The sequence below is a fragment of the Astyanax mexicanus genome, chromosome 24, assembly GCF_023375975.1.
Source record: "Astyanax mexicanus isolate ESR-SI-001 chromosome 24, AstMex3_surface, whole genome shotgun sequence".
Lineage (NCBI taxonomy): Eukaryota > Metazoa > Chordata > Actinopteri > Characiformes > Acestrorhamphidae > Astyanax > Astyanax mexicanus.
This window is the reverse complement of record NC_064431.1, coordinates 22,739,398-22,765,165: the sequence shown is the minus strand read 5'-3', so window position 1 is coordinate 22,765,165 and position 25,768 is coordinate 22,739,398. Positions and strand designations below refer to the sequence as shown.

General features: G+C 36.7%; 2 protein-coding genes across 3 annotated transcripts; both read right to left on the bottom strand.

Moving 5' to 3' along the window:
- Window positions 1–460: 460 nt before the first annotated feature.
- Window positions 461–14,252, bottom strand: phtf1 (putative homeodomain transcription factor 1). 2 transcript variants are annotated; one of them, XM_007247704.4, is made up of 17 exons: window positions 13,655–14,252; window positions 11,996–12,113; window positions 11,683–11,739; window positions 11,536–11,605; window positions 11,153–11,311; window positions 10,171–10,375; window positions 9,873–9,984; window positions 9,180–9,386; window positions 8,655–8,906; window positions 7,851–7,979; window positions 7,327–7,596; window positions 6,814–6,945; window positions 6,369–6,455; window positions 5,436–5,591; window positions 3,495–3,590; window positions 2,659–2,784; window positions 461–2,549 (listed from the first exon to the last, which is right to left on the bottom strand). In XM_007247704.4, the coding sequence occupies exons 2-17, from the start codon at window positions 12,023–12,025 to the stop codon at window positions 2,529–2,531; spliced, it is 2,109 nt and encodes a 702-aa protein (XP_007247766.3). In that variant the 5' UTR covers window positions 12,026–12,113; window positions 13,655–14,252; the 3' UTR covers window positions 461–2,528. The 2 variants fall into 2 exon arrangements, with proteins under 2 accessions (XP_007247766.3, XP_022538481.2); XM_022682760.2 differs by having other exon boundaries at window positions 10,171–10,261.
- Window positions 14,253–17,612: 3,360 nt separating this feature from the next.
- LOC103024017 (cytokine-inducible SH2-containing protein) lies at window positions 17,613–24,846 on the bottom strand. Its single transcript, XM_007247712.4, has 3 exons — window positions 24,251–24,846; window positions 20,869–21,053; window positions 17,613–20,066 (listed from the first exon to the last, which is right to left on the bottom strand). The coding sequence occupies exons 1-3, from the start codon at window positions 24,268–24,270 to the stop codon at window positions 19,579–19,581; spliced, it is 693 nt and encodes a 230-aa protein (XP_007247774.2). The 5' UTR covers window positions 24,271–24,846; the 3' UTR covers window positions 17,613–19,578.
- Window positions 24,847–25,768: the final 922 nt, after the last annotated feature.

Below are 25,768 nucleotides of genomic sequence, written 5' to 3'. Positions count from 1 at the left end.
ACACCTTACATGCGCACATTGATACGTGTATAAACGTCGCCTTCTTCACCAGCAACAAAAAACGTCATATTTGAGAGATGACTCGTAGCTTTACAAAAGGAAATAGATCATATATTTTGCTGGAGTGGCGAGCAAACAGCTTGTCTAAAGTACATGCTCAGGTTGAGAAGGTAAAAAAGGCCAGGGAGCTTGCTTTTGCTGTTTTTGCAGCTAAAAACAAACAAAAAGATGCATGAATTCCAAATTAATCGTTAACATTCATGATTTGAAAATATTTTTCTCTGCCTTAAACTGTACTGTTAATAATACATTTATCTGAAACCTACAATACTCCTATGCATGCTTGGGTTCTGTGGTTAAGCATGTACATGATTTTGTAGATATAGATGGATCATATACTATTTTGGCCAGTACTGTACTGACACCAGCAGACCTTTCATTCATTCAACAAACTCTCATGTAAACAATGACCAATTTAATATGACAAATGTGCAATGTCCCCAGTACACTTAGTTTTTTTTTTTTGTAAACAGGTAGATACTTTTCTCAGATCAGATTCTACACTGTCCAAATCCAACAAATAAAAAAGAGCACACTGCATTAGTATATTAGTATACTTTATCACATTCACAAGGCACTTAGTGGTTATGTATAAAGAAGGTGTGGCGTTCTCATTAAGTGTTTCTGAGAATTCTGGGCACAAACTGGAATGCAAGATCAAGCAGATTTGTGTTTACAGCAACACTGACAAGTGCATTAAGGACTTTTCAATTACATACAGAATCAGTCATTCCACAATCTGGCCTGTGAAATTCTCACAAAAAAAAAAATCAGTTTGAAGACACTGACACCCCAACATGAAACGTGCTTTCACATATTAGAAATATCAGTCAAAAAAAAAAAAGTTGTACCCAGAAAGACTCAACTGACAGGAAAGAAAAGGTCCTGCAAAAAGAGTCCCTACCATTTCTGAACTCATACTCCGGAGTGCTGGTCCAACAGGACAATGCTTGTCCACATACTGCTGCTGTCTCATGAGCTTGTCTTAAAGAGACAGATACTAGGCCATGGCCTGCTGCATCGCCAGACCTATCCCTGATTGTAAATGGGTGGGATGCTATTGGATGCTCTATCAACATTTAACACTTACTGCTTGAGAATATTTAAAATGCAGGGGATAGATTACTGCAGGACATCGTTAGGAACCTCTCAAATGTCAGGCATATTGCATTACACATGCATTACACACTACTTCTGTAGGTGTAGCTCAATAAATATGACTAAAGCTGTTTTCGGGATGGTTCACTCATTAACTCCTTTACTAATCACTGTATAGCATTTGTGTCAGTTAACTGACTAGGGAATGACCAAAGAATAAACCAAAATATTTTGTGCTGCTCTCAGAGCATCTGGCACATCATCATCGCACTGCATTATGGTATACATTGGAAATTTTAGTGTACATATTCTGTACACTATACAACTCTGGAAAAAAGAAGAGACCACTTAAAAATTATGAGTTTCTTTGATTTTACCAAATTGAAAACCTCTGGAATATAATCAAGAGGAAGATGGATGATCACAAGCCATCAAACCAAGCTGAAATGCTTGAATTTTTACACCAGGAGTGGCAAAAAGTTATCCAAAAGCAGTGTGTAAGACTGGTGGAGGAGAACATGCCAAGATGCATGCACACTGTGATTTCTGAACTCTATGAACCTTATGAACATAAACTTGTTTTCTTTGCATTATATGAGGTATGAAAGCCTGTTTTCTCATTTTCTGCAAATACATGCTCTAAATGACAATTTATTTATTTTTATTTGGAATTTGAAAAAAAAATGTTTATAGAATAAAACCACAATGTTAATTTTACTCAAACATTTACCTATAAACAGCAAAATCTGAGAAACTGATTCAGAAACTGAAGTGGTTTTTAATTTTTTACAGAGCTATATCTTGCACTATTTGGACTATTTTACTATCATGTAGGGAGCGAATCCAAATGCAGAATCAGAATTACCCATATCAATCTAATCAGTTTTTAATCATTGATTGTTCCTGGTAACCTTCTTCATTTATAAAGGAAGTGCAACTATTTTTTTTATAATAACTATGTGTTTGATAAATTTTTTTCGGAGTGTCTTGAGACCACAAATTCCTAAAAAAAGAGAAAAAAAAATCCTGGCACAGATGCACTGTGATGGAGTGGCATCTAATATATGGAATGTTTGGCCACTAAGTGTTCAATTCTTTGCTAACTATGCCCACAATTATATTTGCTGTGGGTATAAAAAAAAAGGCTCAAATATGTGCATCAGGCCCCCAGCGTCACACGTGAAAGCATGCTGACACTGCATTAGTTCTAGATTCATAGATTTTGGCTGTATGGTACAGGCAACAGAGGCACAGGAATGCATAGATTTGGTCAGTAGATTTGCACACATGTACAAAATATAAGACTGAAGCTTGTTCCTCCAGCAGGATTAAACTTCTCCTCCTAAACTTGGAATTGTAGTGGTTTCTCATCATGGTTTGATCTTCCAAAGCTGCAACAAGAAAAAAAGTGCAAAAATGATAAATCTATCATATAAACTGTAGCAAAAGATAAGGCCACAGGCTGAAGAGATAATCAGCATGTAAATGCCTGGGACTTACTCTGATATTGAACCCCAGCAGGTCACTGACCACAGCAGAGACCGCAGACAGGATGACCACTCGGGTGATGTTGTAGATGAGGGGGTTCACAGTCAGGCCTAGCAAACGAAACGGAGTGTCCAACTCCTAATATAAAAAGCATAAATGACTATTAAATATCACACAGAACCACATTAAAGACCGGTTTCACAATAACAAAATGACAGAAAGCACATAACACTTAATTTCTGTATTTTCTAAAAAAAAAAAAAAAAAAAAACTATTTATGTTCAAACAAACAGAAATTAACAGTTCTGCACAAACAGAAATGAAACTAAGAGCAGTGTTTTCAGATTAAAACATTAAAAACATTTTAACTCTTTTTTTTAAGGGTCCATTGATACACTGTTAATAAGTTTAAAAAACAAATAAACAAAGAAAATATTAATCATACTTCTTATAATTTCCAATTTCTATCAACCCAAAATATTGTGTAAAAGTAAGAACCCACAGAAAATTTGAATTCCTGATTTAATCTATTATTTTATAAAGAAAAACCTACTACAGCAGTTACTGTATCTATAATATATTAGCATATAACTAAATCAGTGTTATAAACAATTAAATCTTCACAATGTTACTATAAAGAATTTAATCTTTTATTAGGCTTTCATAGTCAATAAGCATCAGCTAACCTTAAATACAGGGTTTTATACAGAAACGCCCAAATTATACATTATATTTTAATACAAAAAGTAATTGTTGCTAATAAATATACAGTAAATCAAGTAATAAACACAATACACTCCCATCACTGTAGTCATGTGACTGATAAAAAATAACTCCAAGAAGCTTACCTTCAGCAGTTTGGTGGCCAGCTTCAGAACATTGTTGACGATGCTCAGCTCATCTTTCTTGTCTGGTTTCTTTTCCATCTTCAGATACAGGTTTATCTGGTGAGTAAACAAAACCAGAGCAAACACACTGTGAAACTTACTTATGACTTAATTCTACAATTTACATCACTTTTAGTGTGAGTATATTAATTACTCCAGGATGGTACAGTCAGACCATACCTTGGTAGTGTTGTAAAAAAGAAAAATGAAAGATGGGTCAACACCCACCCCTCATCCGGGGTACAACTCCCCTGCGTGTTCGTTTGATAGAGAGAGTCGCAGACAGGTGGAGTGAAGTTGAAAGCAAACCAAGTATTTATTACTGAGCTCAGGAGAACCGTACACATCAGACAGTTAACAGCCGTCCCAGCATAAGCTCTGACCCCCCTCTGATCTGACTCCATGTTTTATACCCCAAATGACGTTAAACCTGCTGATGAGGCGTTGCTAATGATTAGCTCATGTTAATATGCATAATTTCACGTGTTAGTACTCAAGTTTCACAGGTCTGACCGGACCACTAGTGTTTGGCCTTGACTGTGTCCAGCCGGACAGTGTGGTATTGTTTCAGGAATTGACTGTGTTCAGTCAGACAGTGTGGCAGTGTTTCAGGAATTGGACAGCGCCGCCCTCCCTATGTGCGCGCGTCCTCCTCCCGCTTTGGTAGGTGAAGGACTTTGCACGCACAGAGAGAGAAAGGCCGCGCTGTTCATCCCGAAGTCAAGTGGTAGAGATATTTCAGTCCGTGGGTTTGTAGTTATATTTGCAATATTTAGTGCTATTTAAAACACTTGTACATAAAGTACAAATGTTCATGGACTTTGTGACTTTGTCATACTAAATCCTTGAAAAAAGAAAAAAAAAATGGGAACGCAAAATGTTCAGCTTTTAATAGAAGTTAATAGAAAAGAATTTTACTCAATTGTCATCTGTCAAGAAGTGAGAGCATAAAAAGGTGCAACAATATGATATATTGAATGTACTATTGCAACAAAATGTATTGTAACAAAATGTAAATGTTTTATGTTGGGCAAATGTAACAGAGTTACAGTTATACACTCAGCAGAAACAAATATATAAACTATTGTCTTTTACTTTTTTTTTTTTTTTTTTTACTAATTTTTTATTCCATTTTCTCCCCAATTTACAAAGGGCAATTACTAGGGATAGGACTCCCCCTACCACTAGTGATGCCCCAACAGCAGGAGGGTGAAGACTAGCACATGCCTCCTCCGATACATGTGAAGTCAGCCACCGTCTCTGTTGGAACTGCAGCTGATGCAGCTGCATCAGCTCACAAACACCTGGAGCGATGTGGAGAGAGCGTCATCTACCCACCCAGAGAGAGCAAGGCCAATTGTGCTTTCCCAGGGCTCCGGCAGCTGATGGCAAGCTACGTGAACAGGATTCGAATCAGAAATCTCCCAAGTATAGTGTTTTATTAAAAAGTAGCTGAGCAAGATTAAAAAAAAATAACAAAAATAAACGTATGTAACCACAAACAGCTACCACAGAACTAAAGTACAGTGTATTTGTCTAGCATAAATATAAACTGCAAACAAACAATTAAAAGATAGTACAGTAAATTCTAAAACAATATACAAAATAGACAAAACAAAATAGACTGCTTTCAAGAATATTGCAATGTCATGATATAGAGGTTTATAGTATTGTGGCAAAAATGTTGGTGATATTATCCTGTATGATACATTATACAACACCTCTAGTATATAGAATAAATAAGATATACAGTAGCCCCTTAAAATACTGTGATATGTTTCTCTTTATTGTTTTCTTAAAACAGCAATACAACACTTGCAGTATGTGTTTATAATGGAAGTGTTTTATTTTCTAATTTAGAGGAGAAGGCAGATACTACACTAAATATGTGCGTAACCCTACCTGTTCAGTGAGCAGCACGGATGCATTGCTGTACTTGTGGTTGGTCTCAGCCCCCAGTGTGGCCAGTTTCAGTAGAAAGACGAATAGAGCACTGCCCCACACAAGCAGCTCCCAGTTACTCTCCCAGTCCAGAAAGGTGTGGTGACTGTGCAGCAGCTGCAGCCACAAAGCAGAGAACCAGAACATGCATACTGTCACTGATAATTCTTATGATCGGAAATCAGCTTTTCCTATCAGTATAACCTTTACAGGACTGTGCATAAACATGGCCATTAACAAAATTAAAAATGCATTATTAGGAGAAAGACAGAATTAAACAATAACAAAAAATGTACATGCATGTGTGTCTATTAGGCTCAGAAGAGAACCTTGGTGATTATGATGATAAAAAGGGAAACTAGTCATGGCCACATTATGCAGAAGGTTCTATTAATCAGTTATAAGTATTTCACAGTTTTTATGATGATGATGCCTGTATAAAGGTCCTCTGACTGTTTGTGTTATATGCCAGCGACGCACATTTTTTTTTTTTTTTTTTTTTGTACATGTCTCTCATTGTCTCCACTATATTCCCTGCAGGTCGTGTTGACCGAAGAAACGCTGCATTCAGCAGTTTGACCAGCCAGACTGAATTTTAAATTATGTATTTTTTGTCAGAATGCAAAGTCAGCAATAGTAAGTCATATAACAACAATACTATCATTATTAATATTGTGGAGTCTGTAGGTACCAAAATAAATTGCATTACTGTGGCAATCAGTTTGAATACGACATACCAGTCAGATTTCATCACGAAAACTGGAAACTTAAAAATGAACCACTATCTGCAATACAATGTGAACACACTCATTCTGCACGTCACTGGTTTTACCCTTATGGGCACAATAAGAAACAACCTAACATAATGAATTGCGCTGTTGAACTCTGCCTGACCTGAGCACATATAGTGAAGGCGATGGAGAGTGCAAGGAGGAAGATGGAGGAAACAATGACATCCACTGAGCGCTGGGGTCCTCGTCTCTGTAACACACAGACAAATCACATTTCAGGACTAGTTCAAACTGGAAATCACTGGAAATTCTTATATTGATATTTCCATACTCTTAAACAATTTCAATCTATTTTTCTTACAAATATGGCTGATATGGTAAAAACAAGACATATTTTAGATTTCATTATTTCAACTAACATGCTGGCAATACACAAAGCAAATAATCTGCCATTTAGTTACCAATAGCACCGCCAATATTGATTTGGGCAACTGTAAACAAGAATTTTTATGTTAAAACGACACTTAAATTTTACATGACTCGAACCTGAAGATGTAAAATTCCTAAGATTGTTTATGTACATCAGGAGGTCAACTACAGAGACTGACCTTAAGGAAAGATCGGAGTGAGAGCCACATCTTGATGTTCTGCACTTTCTTCAGTCTGAAATGTGGGATCTCGGACATCTTCGCTTTTCGTGCTGATGTGATGTGGCTGAAGAGCTTGGCAAAGAGGAGCCGCTGTGGAAGACAGCCCACTGTTTTAAAGCATATCTAAACCATATCTTATATTGACACCTTAAAATAACAGCTTAAAATACACTTGTGTGGCTCCAAAGACTGTTACAAGGAGAATACATTGAAAGAATTCCAGAAATTCATTATAATAACATGCAGGCATTTTACTGTACCAACTCAGTCCACTTGATTCTTTCAAATCCAGTGCTAGTTATATGTCAGGCAGCTTGCCCAGAAATGCATGTGAAAAGTGTGTCCTTTTCACATGACTCAGAATGTGTATAACTTTAGGAGAGCTCAAAAGCAAGCAATGCCAATTCCTTATTACACTACTTTCAGCCTTATAGCTAGTAAGATTTTTAAAAACTAAAACACAATCCTTACTTGTTTATATGTTCTCTCAGCAACACACATCATGAAGAAAAAAAGTCCAGTGAGGAAGACTCTTTCCACAGTGGTGATAAAAAAGAACACGTATGAGCCAGTGCTGAGAGTTCCAGCAGCCATGACCGCCAGTTCATGCAGAGTGATGGAACTGATGCGGGTCATGTCCATCTGCTGCATCAGGCGGAAGCAGAATGGGAGCAGAGCCAGTGTGGCTGTGACCAAACCTCCCAACACCAGATAGCCCATTCCCTGCTCCACCACCTTCACCTGCACACAGAGATTACAGAAATGATTGTAGAAGGGTTACTTAATGAGAAATGGGATTAGGCCTTAGTGTATTCCTTAAAAATAAATATATCGTAGCAATTATACTAAGATTAAAATGGGCATTTCTGACTTTCTTCAATGCTAGGAAATGACAATACCATAGCACAAGAGCATAAAAGTCAATCCTTAACTGGTCACTATAATATTATTTGTCAGTCTACTATATTAGCGAAAGACCAAAAGAAGAAACTTGCCCTTGTAAGGATGATGCCACTGATCTCCAGCACAGACATATCAGCCTTCTTGCACTCGCCCTGCTCCCAGATGATGGCACTGACACGATCTTTGGAAGGGTGGCAGGCCTGCAGCCAGGACAGCTGGTGCTAAAAAGAACATACAGAGAGGCTGATTTCAATGTCTTGTTATCTTTATATGAATAACAATAATGGTTCTTTAACATCATCTTGGTGCATCAAATATTAGCTTCAACATCGTTGGATCACCACATCGCCACTGGTTAAATTACTTTATCATATCAATATTTTTGTGATAGCAATATTCTTGGCGATATGACAAAACATTTAATAAAAGAAATAGTTCAAGAATACACTACTGCAACAAAATTTATGTAATACTTTATTTGGCAATATTATTGTATGTATAGTCCAAAAGATCCAACATGTCATCATACTAATAATGCACTCCATACATCCAGGATTGAAGTAAAATAAATGATACTGGGCAGATATTTAATATGAAATTAGAAGTGTGTTGATTTTCTTGTACCGTGATGGACATTATGGCCCTAAAATAAACTCATAAAATTTCTGGGCATTTTTGCGATAATGATATTCAAACATTTTGGGGATATTATTAAGTACAATGCAATAGGGCACACCTCTAATTCATATATCATCACAAAAACTTAATTTCCATTTTTGCTGTTTTGGCAGTTCTACTCAACCAACAAAAATGAAATTTGCCATTTTGGACATACAAGGTTTTGTTTAAACTAATTTCTAAATAAGTAACACAATCACTGTTTATACTGGACCAACCTGTGGAAAGGCCTCTTCATCATCACTGGTGAGAACAGTGGGTGGAGGGAGGGTGTGGTTATGGCAGTGAAGTTCTTCCTCCCCACTATCACTGCTTACTGAGGAGGCGGAGTCAGGATCCTGCAAAAGCTCCTCCCAAAGCATGTCATCCGAGTCTGAGGCGGGCCGGGAATCCTCGGAAGGCTGCAGGTGCTCCACCTCTGAAGGTGTTGCTGCTGTAATGGCTGCCGTCCCAGAGTCATCTGCTTCCTTCTGTTGAGCATACAAAAAAAAAAACACCTAACATACAAGTTTACTAAACAGGGCATTTAGAAACTGAAGAAACAATGAACGTGGATGGAAATTTAGGAAATACCAGGAACTGTAGCTGAGCACACGGAAAAAAACTGACATAAAAACTCATCAGTGCTACCTTACCATATCACTGGTATAGCGTATCTATTAAACAGTAAGTCTGTAGTAATAATAATTTAACAATAATATATAATAATAATAATATCTCATCTGCTTTGGTCATAAACAAACCTTGTTGATTTTAACTGGATGCTGCGTGTTGGGAACAGGGGGACACTTGGTCGTTTTGGCATTGCAAAGCCTCTTTCTGAGTCCAGGAGCAGGTTTGGCCTGAGCAGGTGGAATGAGTCTGTCTCTGGGCCGCTCTCCTTCCTCACCCTCCTCTTCGTCACTGGAAAGGTCCTCAGACAGCCCATCCACTGACTGTCTCAAGGAGTTCTGTGACAGATATGACCAAAAGTGTTGTCAGTAATGAAATAAATGCCATTCAACTCTTAAAAACATGATTTATTAATATATTATATATGAAAATATATAATCCAGAGTATTACTGGAAAAAGATGAGTAGGTATTTAGGTCACATATTATATAATCTGATGAAACAAAGCAGTAATAAATGCTTATAGACAATGACTTAAAAAAAAAAAAAATAGTGAATCCAACAACAACAACTGTAGAACACAGAAAGATCCAACACAGAAAAATCCAACTCCTTCCTCCCTGTATAGTGAACTACATAAATTACATTGGTCCTAGATATCACATTTCCACGTACAATGGAATAGGGCCTAAGCCACATCATATTACAATAATTGTGTACATTTATCTGCAAATAAATGTGCTTTATGTCATTAAAAGTACTGATTGGAAACTTTTGACTAAAGGTGTTTAAAATAGTAAGAGGTACAGTTACTAGACAATTACCTGTCTTTTCTCTGATTTGCTGAACAGCTGATTCTTTTTAGGGTTCCACACTTTAAGGGCTGCTCTTCCTTCTTCTTTATCTGCTCTCTTCAATCCTCTAGCCTTTCGATGTCTACAGAAACCAGTAAGCAAACCAGTAAGCAGGTATTTAACCATTACAATCACATCTTACAGAAAAACTCACATTTAAGAACCTAAATGTATTTACACACAAATTCAAATAATTTAATATTACCGGTAATATTTTTGCTTGCTGCTAGATTAACAGCAGGCTGCATCAAGAGCAGTCCCAGCTCACCTTTTCCTACGAGCAGGACTGGTGGCCCGGCTGGCTGTCCGACTTGTAACTGGGCTGGTGACAGGGCTGTCATCAGTGCTCCGGCTGGACTCTGTGGACACTATTTGACAGTGAACTGTTCCCAGTAACAGCATCAGGCACATTGGACCTACGACCTCACCGGCAGTGGCTGCAGGCACTTCTATATACAATGCAACAGCTGCCACTATTAAGAAGACAGTAATGTAGAAAACAGAATATGAAAGACAATTGATTCTTATATTTAAAAAATCACACTGATCTTATTTTCCTAACATATGTCCTAGATAAAGATTATATCTGAACAATGTATTTTTGTTTTACCTTTCATCATTGCTACAGACAGGGCATTATTACATTAAATCGTTGAACTTACTATGTTACTTACAGCTCTGGAGAAAATTAAGAGTCCACTTGAGCTTCTCAAACAGTTCCTCTGATTTTGCTATTTATATCTATATTTGAGTAAAATGAACATTGTTGTTTTATTCTATAAACTACGGACAACATTTCTCCTAAATTCCAAATTAAAATATTGTCATTTAGAGCATTTATTTGCAGAGAATGAGAAATGGCTGAAAAAAAAAAAAAAGATGCAGAGCTTTCAGACCTCAAACAATGCAAAGAAAGCAAGTTCATATTCATAAGGTTTTAAGAGCTCATAAATTATTATTTGGTGGAATAACCCTGGTCTTCATTTACAGTTTTCATGCATCTTGGCATGTTCTCCTCCACCAGTCTTACACACTGCTTTTGTATAACTTTATGCCACTCCTGGTGAAAACATTCAAGCAGTTCAGCTTGGTTTGATGGCTTGTGACCATCCATCTTCCTCTTGACTATATTCCAGAGGTTTTCAATTTGGTAAAATTAAAGAAACTCATACTTTCTAAATGGTCTCTTACTTTTTCCAGAGCTGTATATCTTAGATTTTTAATAATGGTATGTGAAGAGACAAATCTACCTTGCAGAAAGTACAGCAACAGTATTCCAGTGGCAATGCATTTGGAGGTAACCTGGATCCACCATTTAAAGAAGAAAGGGTACAGGAGAACCCTGACCAAGCCTTTACGGGTCAGAGCAGTCCATGGGCTCTCCGGTTTGGCCTTGCTGAATGTGGAACCTAAAAGAAAAGACATTAGAAGAAGAAATTACATATAATCTTTGGTAGATGCTCTTCATTTTTCACAAACAAGCTACGAATAGGAAGTTCTGTTCATGTGCAAAGCTAAGCAAGTTCTCCACAGCTCACAACCTACCCACAACATTACAGGAGAAATTAAAACAAAACAGGTTAGATCAGCATGAAAAGGCAACTTCAACCAACATCCTCAAACAGAAACTCACCTCTCACCAGGTCAACATCGATGAGGTCCGGCTTGATGTGGCCAGTTTTCTTCGGCTTGTTTCTGATTCCCTGCGAACAACCAGATTTGACTCTATTCACAGTTTCACAGTTTAACACTCATCTGAGAACTTCAGACTTCCTCCTACCTTCAATTCAGCTTGCTCCAAAGATTTCTCCCATATTTGTTGATCATAGGCGCCAATCTAAAAGATAAAAACAAAATATTAGGTCACATTTTATCATCTGTGCCTGTTACAATTAGGGTTGCACGAAAATGCATGATTATCATATTATGGGCATTTGCTTAGCCTAATACCAGTAGTATTACCTGTATTACCAATCTACACCTCTCCTTTTCACCCCCCAAAAATACTGCTAGTTATGCTATAAAACCAGATATCTGAGATCATACACATATATTGTACAATATTTCAATAAAGTGATTATTGGACCTCTCACCTTTTCCTGATACCACGCTATTTTTGACATTGTTGAAATACAATAAAGTGCTGAGAACTTGCAGTCAGGTCATCTGACTCATCTCCTACAGTAGCTAATATTAGACACAGTCCACTGCCTAAACAAAAGAGACAGAAAAAAAATGCTGCTGTTTGTTGCAACATAAACAATGGTACATTCACAGTGATTTCTGCAGACACGCACAGGTCACATGAGATGAGTTGCTAAAAGATGAGTGCTCTATACACACATAGATGGATACACAGTGCAGTTATACCATTGTTGTCTGCAGAAGTGATTTATTCAGGCATTTATGAGACATGCTGAACACATTTCACACCAGCAAGTCACATTAGCACTTCTGTGAATAGTACATTTTACTAGCTTCTCAGGAAACATCGTTGTAATCGAGTGTAAATAGAGATTTTATTGGAACTGTGCAGTTATTATATTGCCTGTTGAAACCATGAGAACTGTGGCCATGAGTACCAATTAGTTTTAATGGATATAGACTTTTCCCACTGTATTTTAAAATCAACTTCAAAATACCATAGAAAACTTAATTTCTGAAATGTTTCAGCTAATATCATTTTGAGCTTAAAGCAGCATTATGCTAGAAATGGCATTTCTTACTCCCAGGATCCTCTACATTGAGGAAGTGAAATTCACACTGCAAGCCACCACTAAAAGACATGTATTTCTGGACAAGCTGCGAGATACAGAACTGGCACTGAAAGTACAGTAATATTGCAGGATTTTAAAAAGAGTTCACCTTAAATTACATTGTTTTGCACAGTTATCACAAGTACAGTGTTCTGACATGCTAGTAAATAATTAGGCTATCATATCTAGTTCTGGTATTGATGTCACAAAATACTACAAAGCCTAGAAAGTATTAAAATAAAGGAAAAATATTTAGAGACTTAAGTGTTCCTTCGATTTAATAAAATAGTCCATCCATTTATTTAATATTTTTTAATAGGAATGCACCAATTTGGTAATTTTAGGCTGATGACAAGAACTGTGGTTGGTGTGGCGCAGTGGATTACACCACTCCCTTCCAGTGAGCTACCACATCATGTGGTAGACTGGGGTTCAGTTTCCGGTCTGGGTGACTATGCTGCATTACACCAATAAGAGTTGCTGGGCAAGTCTCCTTACACTACCATTGGCCTATCTCTGTAATAGTAATAACCTCGTATCCAAAAGCAGTGTGTAAGACTGGTGGAGGAGAACATGTCAAGATGCATGAAAACTGTGATTAAAACAGGTTTATTCCAACGTTATGAATATGAACTTGTTTTCTTTGCATTATTTGAGGTCTAAAAGATTTGCCTATCTTTTGTTATTTCAGCCATTTCTCATTTTCTGCAAATAAATTCTCTAAATTACAATATTTTATTTGGAAATATTTATTTGGAGAAATGTTGTCCCTAGTTTATAGAATAAAACAACAATGTTCATTTTATTTAAACATATACCTATAAATAGCAAAATCAGAGAATCTGATTTTGCTATCAGAAAGTGGGCTCTTAAGTTTTACCAGAGCTGTATTTGTTTTTTATTGAACAGTGATTAAATACACTAAAAGTTACACTACACTACACTACCCACCCATTAAACTCACTTACTCTGTTACACTAACTTTCTAAAACTTACCTGGAGCTGAACTGCTGATACAGAAGTTTCTAGACCGTTTAGCCTCTGTGAGGTGATTTAACGATTGTCAGACGTAGGTCTGAATCAGGTCGAGTTTAAGATCTAGCTTAGTTTAGCTTAGCTCAGCTAGCGTTAGCTAACCAGCCCAGCCATGACTGTGATAACGCTAGCTAGCCGGCTAGCGGGTAACCAGCTAAGCTACATTGTAAACACCCGTATTTTATTAAAATTAATGTTTTAGTTAAACGTGTAATAAACAGACAACCCGAATGTAAACCTTGAGCGTTGTGCTTCTTTCATCTGCTGTAAGGAAACCGGGTGTAAAACTGTTAGCTAACCTAGCTAACTAAAAAAAATATTACCAGTAAAAAGTTAGTTACCGGTATCTAACGTTAGCTAACAGCTATCAAACTGCACAACCGCGGCGAAATGCCAACCATGAAGAAATGTGTCGATAAATAAGATAAAGACGTGGTTAGTTTTATATTAAACTGGATAAAATTTAGTCTAAATAAAATACAGTGGACATGAATCTGTCTGAAATCTAAGTTCCTCCTAACTAGCCAGCAAGGTTTGTTTATAAAGGAAACCTGCTCTGACAAGTTTGTGTCCCAAATCACACACTTCCACATGTCCCCTCCTACACTAGTAAGTGAGTGAGCCATTAGTTATGGCATTTGATTTGACACAATACTGATACTGAGTGTGTTATTCTGCGGTTCGGGACGCGCCCATGGTGTGTGAAGTACGTAAGTCAGCCTATGGGATATTTCAAAGTAAAAGGCCTGTTAGTGAGCGTTTAAAACAGTAGAGGGCGCTCTACTGTTAGTGTAACATGTATCAATTTTCCGTTTGGGGTTCAATGCAAAAATGTAAAATTGTATGTAAAAACTCATTATTTATTTTTTTTACATTTAGTTAATTGTAGAATAAATATTTTTATCACCCAATTTTTATAATGTTTAGTTTGTCATTTTCTGCCCCTCACAATCGGAATTTTAGTGGAAAAAATCAGATTTTTTTATACCATCAGATATATTCCAAAAAAAAAAAAAAAAAAAAAACTTTTTTATTTTTATTTTTCCTGAAAGTCTGTTTACGAAAGGCTAAAATGAAAAACTAAAAAACTGGATGAAAAAATTCTTCTTTTCTATACTAAATAATAAAAAAAAAAGTTTTATACCCAATGTTCTCATTATAAATTTAGCTTGAAACATTCAAAAAATTGAACCGCTAAACATTACACTAACCTTGAATCTCTCAATTTCCAGATTTTTTTGTGTAACAATTTGGCAAAATGCAAAAATAGAAAAATCAGAAAATAAAGGAAGGATTCATTTTTTTCATTATCCTGAAAATAGTAATATTAATAGTACGCAGCATGGTTTCATTTACAATTAATAAATATCTCATAGTTTTAGGTATAAAGCATTAGCAAAATCCAAAGGTACTTTATTTATTAACTATGATTCATTATTATTATTATTATTATTATTATTATTATTATTATTATTATTATTATTGTTATATCTCTTCTCATTAATGTATTTTTATATTGTACATTTAATATTGAAGATATTAAAGATATAAAGGGACGCATGCAGAATCATTATTTTGTAAACAAAAAGTATTAAACCACCCAGAATATGTTTTATACTTTAGATTCTTCTAAGAAGCTATGTTTTAGTAGCTTTGAGGACAGACCTGCACACTCACTCGTCTCATCACTCACTCATCATCAACCGCTTTATCCGTTAAGGATCGCGTGGCGGCTGGAGCCTATCCCAGCCGACATCGGGCGGTAGGCAGGATACACCCTGGACAGACAGGCCGCCAATCCATCGCAGGGCACCTGACCTGCACACTCTTGGTATTTTATTCTCATTGGCTTCATGAGGGAGAATCACCTGGAATAGTTTTCTCAGCTTCTTAAAGGAGTTCCTGGAGGTGCTGAACAATGGTTACTGATTTTCCTTCACGCAGTGAAGCTCATATCAAATCACCTCAAAACACCACCTCAGTTGATCGGGATTAGACAAGGGGATTGTGAAGGAAAAACAGTTTTGTTTTACTATTTACTACATAATTCCATATGTCCCCTAATTGTTTTAATGTTTTTAATATTAATCTACAATGTAGAAAACTAAAGTAAATAAAGAAATAAATAAAAATATTGAATAAGAAGACATGTCCAGACTTTTGAATTTTGGTACTGTACATCATGATTGTACTTAATTTTTTTAAAACATGAATTTAATTAATATTTAGTATCTCCCAATATCTTTTAGAAAAATATTAAGAAACAGATTAAGTATTCAGCGATGTTTTCATTTACAATTAATAAATGTCCTCAAAGTTTTAGGTTTAAGGCATTAGTTTTTTCCAAAGATACTTTATTAATTGATTTTATATTTTCTATTATTATAAAGATCTTCAAGAATGAAGAAAATATAAGTCTAAACAAGTTACATATGAGTTTTTAATGTTAAAAAAGAATAATGGATTTATTCCAAAATGGAAAATGGTCAATATATGTTTATTCATTGAAAGCCGTTTGGTAGCCGTTTTTGATAAAGTGGTCGCAGAGTTTGTGTTTTTAGTTGCATCCCATGCAATGTATGAGAAAGAAAGAGAGAAAGAAAGAGAGAGAGGGAGAGAAAGAGAGAGAGAGTATAGTATAGCTCATACTGATGTATTAATAGCGGCCTCTCTGGCTGTAATCCTGCTAAGAGGCTTTTTCAGGGCCGCTTCATGGAATCCAACTCGGGAATTATGTCTCCTGGAAACATTCGCTGATCCCCTGCTCAGTAACTGTAAGCTTAAGTGAATGTTTGTATATACTGTATATTGCATGTGTGTGTGTGAGGGTGGGGGTGTGTGCAGCTACAGCCATCTCTGGAATGTGAATACTGTGTAGAGTATAATTTAGCAAATATAATTTTATTGTGTTTTAGTAAAGAAAAAATCAGGAAATGTAGTGCAGTACTTTAGTAATATATATATCAATCTAAACCTTAAACCTTAAATTAATGTACTATACATTCACTGTGCATATCCTATAGCTTTGTAAACTTACTATACATTTGTAAACACTATACTAGGCCTGTCACAATAATTACATTGTTGATCAATATATGATATATTGATGGTACAATATATCACATGAGCCTAATACATTTAGCTGACCTCAATATCTTCCATTATATTTATCTCAGCATAGAGAGACCATTTGTGAATGGTTTTATGTTACTGATGTTCATTTGATAATAATAATAATCATAATTATTATTATTTTTTATTATTATACAACTAATTTCAGTGTCTGAATATAAAAAACACCAAGTTCACTGCTCTTTAAAAGGGTGTAACTGCATTGTTATGCTATTGTATTATCATTATATTATGTATGCAATAATAAAAATATAATTTTGCACAATAATCCAAAAATAGTAATCGTGAAAGGCCAAACTATAATTGTGTATTATTATTTAAATTTTATTAAACTGTGTATTATTAAGTGTGCTTAAGTGGCCTTGCATATACCTGTACTTTTGTAAAATTATAATTCCCTTTGAGGATTAATAAAGTAAAAAATCTAATCTAATCTAATCTAATCTAAATGTAATCTGCCCCCTCCCCAGCTTGATCTGTCTTTAAGGTTTTAATAGCAACAATAAAAAAAAAAACAGCTGAATATGTAAACTAATGTTGATGCCAGATGATAAAAAAAATCTGATGCTCTACTTGGAAATGTTTTCACACGGCTCATATGGAACATCTCTTCGAAAAGAACATGATGATGTCATCAGTAGCTGATTCCTGTGATGTTTCAAGATAAACTAAGTTGACCTACTTTCGAGACGTGCTTATAAGCACAGTAAACTATATATTTTAAATGTTATTATATTTTAATATGTTTTTGTTGAAAGAATCTGTAACAAAATTGTAAAGACATGAATAAATATAAATGTAGTTTTAATAAAAAATAAAAATATTTACAAAAAACAAACATTCAGAAATCTGCTCAAAGTCACATTAATTTGCATTTTGTTTCACTTGAACAAATATTGTTCATCTGGAAACAGGATGAAGGAAGCAGTTCTTCACAGCTGGCTCCAGCTTGTACTGTGAATATCCCCAATAGAAAATGCAGGGTCAGCTGAATGAGTCCATTTTCTTTTCTAAACCTCTTGCGTCTAAAAGTTACAATGGACACTGTAACCCACCATGCAATGCTAAACGGACAGGGAGGATCTGGTCACATTTGAAAAAATAAGGAAAAAATTGCGGATAATGATGCAAGTGCAGTGATCACAGCGACTGGAGCTTCAGTATTTTCGTTTAGTACGTTTTTAATATTTTTGTGTACTAACCTGTTAAACCCACACTATTAAGTTATAGTCATTAGTATACAGTCAATACCTTACAGTACCATACAGTACACTGATATACCAAAAGCCATTGGACAGCAGTATGTAAATTGATCATGAACTGTTAACCTCAGGAGATGGCCTGGGAAAGCCCACACCTCTATAAGCTGTGAGGTGTTATCTTGTGATTGAGGCTGAACACTTACTTGCCAGTGTGCTTATGGCAAGGCGAAGTGGACTGCACAGTGGGTAGTAATATCCCACAGATCAGTGCAGCATTCTTTATAGCTTCCATTGGACAAGGAAAAGTCAAAAAGGACATGACAACTATTTCCTGTCCTGTGACAAACAGCATGTAAATGTATCAGTATGTAGAACCCAAATAAGACAGCCATATACTGCAAAATGTAAAATATAGATTTTACCAGATTTCACCAGACATCATGTGATCTATCATGTTATTATACTAATAATGCACTCTGTGTATTTAAAAGAAACAATATTGGGCAGCTATAATCCGCCACCAGTAGATGTAGTCATGGAAAATAAAAATAGTGTAAAAATTTAATTTTCCTTTTTTTATCAAGCAGCAAAACTGTAATTTGACATTGTACTAGAGATTGCACTTCCTCCGATGTGACTATAGTGCATGTGCACATTGCGATAACGATGCTGAAACAATTTATTGTACAGCCGTAATCTGATTCTTTATAATGTCTACCACAGGCTTCAGAATGAAGATCTATTATCTATGTCAAACATTTGGCAGGGTGATCTTCTAATGGTCACGTAGCAAACTGTTATAAACAGTTATTAAGTACTGCAAACTTATGCTGGATTCTATTTGAACTCAGATGTTGGACGTGTTTCAATTGTGTTGGGATGCTCCAAACACTGCATAATGTGTTGTTTTCGACTGGTATCATTAGAAATGCTAAACATTGGGACAAAGTTAATATCTTAAATATATAGCTGATACCTGAATGTATAAATATACTGTGATCAGCTCAGTCCCAGTTTTAAGATCAGACAACTAAGGTAAACAGAATGCAGCATTAGTCATGATCTGTGCTCTAGTCTTATTCAATAAATAGTTAAATACCAACAATTAGGTGAAATTATAAAGGCAGATTTATGTTATGTTTGCTACACCTATAATAGAAACTGTCTTCTGTAAAAGTCCAGGAATTATTGAGGCACAGTTTCTAATCTCAGATTGTTTGACCAAATGACCAATAGCTGGCTCTGTAGCACTGACTTTAGGCCATGATTGTCTTAACAATTAGACACTGCAGAGCATTTCAGGATATGATGCTACATCTGGCAGGCTTTAGATAGACAGTCACACATATTCCTACCGCTCACGGTCGTCAGGGTAACAAAGTAACCCTTTTTACAACTCCGATATCAATCAAAAGTGCTAGCTCATTCAGTGGTCTCTATTTCTCTCTCAGGAGAGTGGACAGATAGATACGCTGCCCATTTAGCACCCCACGCTGAAGCCCAGCATTAGGCTAAGTGGTCCTTCTGACAATAAATAATAATGGCTCCTCGTTATACTTGGAAGGGATAGTCCTGTAAGTAGAGCAGCAGCAAGCGCGGCAGGGGCAACTGAGCCGGACGGTCCGTGTGCCTGTTTATGGCGAGCCGAGTGAGGTGCTGTAAGCTGGGGAAGTTTTTCGGACTATGTAGAGGCTGTCTGAGCTTCATCACGATGGCGCTGTCCTTAAGTGCCACAGGAACCTCTTCCCCTTTATTGCCCCTCTCCTTTTTCTCCTTTCCTCCAGTGCCCAAGTAGTGCTGTACCAGGCCGGGAACAGTTGGGAAGGAGAGCAGCCGGGGGCGGGCCGGGGAGGTAGAGTCCAGGCGAAAGTGTCCGCCACTGTACTCGATGCGCACGTTGGTAGGACCCCGGGCTGTCTTCACCGACAGTGTCAGCATGTAGTGCGGGTGGCTGCTGTCCCGAACCAGGAATGTACCCTCGACCATGTTTGACAGAGCATCCCTTGCTTCACTTGCAGAAATGCTCCCCCAGTACCAACCTGGAAATACAAAGGGAGTCGTTTATATACCTGAAAGGGAAAATATTGAACAGAAGATGGGCTATATATAGCAATACTAGTGGGATCTTAAGTCAAGAATACAACTAGGGCTGCAACGATTAGTCGATACAATCGTCAATATCGTTTATTTAAATTTGTCAACTACATATTTAATTGTCGACTAATCGGTCATTTGTAACAGTACCACTCACTCACACAGTTTACACTTAATTTAGGCCAAACACAACAGATTACATAATTACTAAATATTTCTGTCTTTACTTTCCATGTTTAAACAACATCTAGGCAATTAAATGTCTTTTAAATTTCATGTTCATCTGTTTCTATTGTTTTTAGAGGTGAAGGACATGGCAGAAATAATTGTTGACTAATCGGAAAAAAAAATCATCAGATCAGTCGACTACCAAAATAATCAAAATAATATACATCTATAAAAAAAATCACCTACAGATCAAATCAGACCAATCAGTTAAAAAGTGTATAATGATTGGCTCAGAAAAGATTTAGAATCTCCAACTGCTGCCAATAAAGCATCAGTACGCATCCAACTCCCTCTGAGGAAAGCACCGAATCCCCAGCTGTGATACATCAGCCAACAGATGCTTGTACCAGACAGCATCACAACAGAAGTGATGTAGGGAGAGGGTGTTATCTACCCTTACAATTGTGATCTCCTGGTCTCCAGTTGCTGCTGCTAATGATGATCAAGCAGCGTAAATAGCTAAAATAAGTGAAAATAAAAGATTACTGGGTCTGAAAACTAAGTGGTAAAGTGAGGTACCTGATGCATGCAGGTGCTGAAATGCGGTTGTGATGCAGCGTAGGTCTTCTGTTGGGTCCCATGACTGAGGAGTGATTGGCTGTACAGGGATCAGTTGGTTACAGCGGTCATCAGACTCCGAACCATCGTTCGGAACTCTCATTCTCCCAGAAACCATCACAGAGGACGGCCCTGGCAATGGAGGCCTTAAAAAGAGGAGAGGAGATGGAGAGGGTTTTAGTTATTATACTCACAAAATCACAGTGTTAAGAACCAAGTACTTTAACGACATGCATTAATAGCCTGTTAATGTAATGTAATCTTTTCTTTTTATATCTAAGCAAGATATAGTATGCCATATTTTCTCATACATGATTACAATGATAAAAAATTACAATTTACAATGATAAAAAAATGGATTGTAATAATAGTTAAAATATTTTGTATTTCTGCTATTTACTGTGAACTGTTAATGTTTGTAATGCATTTGCATGCACTAAATATACTGCAATTTAGTTTTGTGGTAAAATGTTTTGTAACATTACATTGTTTTTATGTCATATAATGTTTTTCATGTTATTATTATTTTACACAATATCAGAGCTATGAAAAATTACTGTATTTGACGTTTACAGATGTTTACAGATTTTATACTAATTATACTAGTTATACTAACTAAAACTTTTTATTATTATTTTGTTGCAGTAGTATTTTCCCAAAATTATTAAAACATGTTTAGTGTTTTGTCATATCTCCAGGAATATCCCTAACGAAAAAATACATAGAAATGTTGTGAGATTATTTGAGGGATCTGAACTAAGGTGCTGCTTTTTTGAAGTGCTTTCTAATTTAATAATCTAATAGTTACCTTAAGTGTGTTACGTTTTTGTTCTAAAACAATAATCTGTATAGCATGTTTACAATCTGTATACCACAGTAAACATTTTAAAAGTCTCTTATGAGAAAAACTAGTTTGACAGCAACAAGTAAAACTGCACTAAAGCATGAGGAATGACGCCAAAGACTGAGAAAGAGGGCTGAAATCCTTCTCTGGCCTGCACCGGAAAGGGGAATTATAAAACAAATAGTACATGTTTACAAGTACGGCTCTGGGATTATACAATGGGAAGATACACCAGTGACCAAATGTTAAAAGACTGTTGAACAACAACAGTCAGAACTGCTGGAAAAAGAAAATCAAGTATTCTTTAGTAAAGGCTATAGTACAGCTGTATATTGTAAGGACATTTTTGAAAAGTATATAGCAGCCAAACTGTTTTTGCCCATGTCTGATTTCATGTCAAGTCTTGTGTTTTTTTGTATTATATACACAGAACCTTTTCTATTATAAAGAACTATAACACTCAATTATCAACTTTCTCAAACAGGAGCTCAAGCTGTTTATATAGAGAAATGTGATTCAGTTTAATTGAACAGGCACAGTATAGTCATCTCTTTTTTGTTATATGACCTTAATGTGGTACACACAAGAATGTGAAATTCCCAAAAGGGTCATAACATCATTTGAAGATAGCTGAGTGAGTACTTCTTTTAACAGTATCTCTATTATCTCTATCACAGTGTCTGAGACGAGGTTTCTGCTGAAGGTCGTTTGTGAATCAGTTATTTATGTATGTTACAGGATTTCTGCTTGAGTGAAAAGAGGCTGGTGTTTGAGAGGGTGACGTAAAATGAGTACTAATATGGCAGGCAGTTCTTAGAACTCTATAAAACTGATTATATTACATCTAGCTATCTATGTTTATGACTACTTTAAGTTGCACTCACTGCTGACATAGATGTGCAAATACACACGCAGCTTGTCTAATCCCTGTACAGAAATACGGCACATAGCACAGAACTCTCTGGAGTAGATAAACTTGACCCCTTTGGCACTATGCCTAAATGGCAGGCATGTGCTATATTAGTATAAAGCCCCCCAGCACTGAGCCGTGGAGCAATGGAATTGTGTTTTCTGGGCCAGCTATTACTATATATTCAGTAATAGTCAAAAGAACATAGACACCTCTTCTCATATAATGTGTTTTCTTTCTTTTTTTATGATATTTTACATTTAATATTGAAAACATTAAAGCTATACAGGCACACATGAAATTATTTTGTATACAGAAAGTGTTCAACCAGAATAGGTTTTAAACTTTAGATTCTTTAGAGTAGCCACATTTAGCTTTGATTATAGATTTGCACACTTTGGTATTTTCCCAGTGGCTTTATGTGATACCTGAAATAGTTTCTTAGCATCTTGAAGACATTCCTGGAGGTGCACCTCGAGGATTTTTTTTCTTCTTGCAGCCCCAGACCATCACACCACCATGTTTTACATTCAATATGATGTTATTTTTTTAATTATATGTTACATTTACGCCAGATGTAATAGGATACACACCTTCCAAAAACAGATGTCAATGACTTTATTTTCTCATCTGTTTTTGGATTTCTTCATATTGCAGCATAATCTGTTGCTTTTTGGGATCTTCTGGCTGTTCTATGTTGTCAAGTGATTTCTTTTTTCTACAGGTCTGGCAGTAATGAGGCCTGGTTGTGGTTAGTGAAATTGAAACTAGCTTCCCAAAAACTGTGATTGATCACAATCAATTTTTCACAAAGACCTTGATTGTTTTGGATTTTTTCCCCTTAATAAATAAAATCATAATTTAAAAATTATTTGTATATTAGGGATGCATGATAATATCGTCATTATATATGTCTTCCAGAAGACTCTACCTTATGTTATGAAGCCACTGAAAAGATACGGAGAGTGGGCAAATATGTAGTCAAACTAAATGCTGCAACTTAGAAAAATGTAAAATATAAATTCTGGTTAATTTAAAACTTTATGTTTACAAAATAATAAATTCAACGTTAAAAAAAAATCATAAAAAGAAAGAAAACCAATTGAATGAGAAGTGGTGTCCAAACAAACACAAAATTATATATTATTACAAAATACTACATTAATAGTCAAATAACAATTTTTTTCTTTAGTTAGTTAGGAAGTAATGAATAATAATAATACTTTCTTTGCCGTTTTCATAATAAAAAACAGCTACTTATTTGTAAATATTAAGCTTCCTGTTTCCCTGTTTTAATTCCACTTTTTGCCAAGAAAATAATTGTTCATAATAAAAGCTACATGTAGACGGAACAAACATTACGAACAAAAATAGGTTAATAACAAAGGCAGCTAGTTAAACATTCAACACTGGGTAGTCGCCTGTAATAACGAGTATTGCTAAAATAGCAAAGCAAAAATGCTAGCCTTGGTTAGCTAGCGTTAATATTATTAGGTTAACCTAGTTTTTAAATATGGCTGTAAAAAAAACAAAACAGAAAAACCAAGAGAAATGTTGGCGGTTTTACGGACAAACCGGACACTTCTTACCTCGGCAAACACAAGAGCATCACGACCTGCCGGCCCGCGGTCCTCTCTCACAGCCCAAATCACTCCAATTTACCGGGAGATCTCCGGTAACGGGAGTCCGGTGAAGAGCCGCCGCGGATGAAGGCATTGTTCCAGGCGGTAACGTTACCGTTAATATGGCGACAAAAGCTGCAGCAGTAACTTTAAATCACTGCGATGAAAAATCTCGACGGTGATTCGGCGTCTCCACTAAACCACTGGATAATGGAGTTGTCAACACCGATAAAGAGGCTCCCAGCGGCCGGTAAGTCGACCCGGTGACTCCGGGAACCGCTCCAGAGCCGAACCCAGAAACCCGCGGCGGTTCAGCGTCTTTCCGAGAGAAAGCTTAGTACGAAAAATAACCGTTTTTTTAAACGCTTCACCCTCGCGAGCTGCAAACAGGCTCACGTTCCCGGAATCGGATTCCCAGAAGCGAGCGCTTTCTCCGTGTGCGCGCGCGCGTGTGTCTTTTTTCTGTACGCGAGCTGCTGCTGCGTCGTGAGCTTACAATCCGCGCGCCTCGCTTCGCAGAACTGCGCTCGCGACCTTCAGCTGCGTTTCCATTGGCTCGGAGAAGACCGCTTCCCTGAGCTTTTTTCTGTGTATTTTTCCCTCCACCACCCGTATTCCGACAAGCCCCGCCCACCTGCGCTCAGATTTACTCAGATTGGTCTGAGATTGGCTGCAGCCTGCGCCCTGATTGGCTAAGTAATTTGAACCACTGGGTATTTCGAGGAGGGCGGGGTTTGTCAGAGGCACAGTCTAGTATCAAGTCAAGTCAAGTCCAGAGAATTTTATAGTCATTACATTACATCACAGTGCACTGAAATTACACTGAACAACATGGAACAACAAAACAATAGACAACATAAAGTGCAAGCGTGCAACGAATGTGCAACATAGAACTGGAACATTACAATAAATACAACAAACATCAGACAGTTTAACAGACCTATGCATCGGCTAAGGCCAAAATAACATAGCACAAAAAGTAAGGAAATTTGTTGTTACTGCATTATTTATTTGTTGTACCAATGCTTCTTGGCAAAGCCTGTTCATTTCTCTTTTAAATGGTTAGTGGCGCCCATAAAAAAAATCTCCAAATTTTCTCTCTGCCTATCCCAAATTTATTCTGCCATTGACGCATTTGTAATTTGTTGATCTTCTTTGGGTGTCGTCTTTCTGGGACACCCACTTCACATTATATGGAACTTGGCCTTCAATTTTGGGAAAAGGTGCTAGGGCTCAATCCAAATAATGCAGAGACTGTAAAAAAGATGGACGCCGTGTCTCCGTTCCCATTCATTCAATGAAAATGAAGCCAAAATCTTCCGCCATGTTGGCGATCCTGCCACCTGATTCTGCGCAGTAGAGACCAGAGGAGGGAGAAAGACTGTGGAGAGCAGCCTACTCATTTAAATAACCCCGCCCACGAGGGCTGCCTCGCGGTCACAGACTGCAGAGCGGGGCGGAGCGGAGCTGACGGTCTGTTATTGG

What these genes read in the sequence shown, in the direction of transcription:
- phtf1 (XM_007247704.4), bottom strand. Translation starts at nt 12,025, where the DNA reads ATGTCAAAAATAGCGTGGTATCAGGAAAAG. An exon ending in GCAAATCAGAGAAAAGACAG is followed by an intron (nt 9,387 to 9,872) that starts GTAATTGTCTAG and finishes TATCTGTCACAG; the next exon opens with AACTCCTTGAGACAGTCAGT. An exon ending in TGGCCACCAAACTGCTGAAG is followed by an intron (nt 2,785 to 3,494) that starts GTAAGCTTCTTG and finishes TTTTTATATTAG; the next exon opens with GAGTTGGACACTCCGTTTCG.
- LOC103024017 (XM_007247712.4), bottom strand. Translation starts at nt 24,270, where the DNA reads ATGCTCTTGTGTTTGCCGAG. An exon ending in ATGCTCTTGTGTTTGCCGAG is followed by an intron (nt 21,054 to 24,250) that starts GTAAGAAGTGTC and finishes CCTCTTTTTAAG; the next exon opens with GCCTCCATTGCCAGGGCCGT. An exon ending in TCAGCACCTGCATGCATCAG is followed by an intron (nt 20,067 to 20,868) that starts GTACCTCACTTT and finishes TTGTATTTCCAG; the next exon opens with GTTGGTACTGGGGGAGCATT.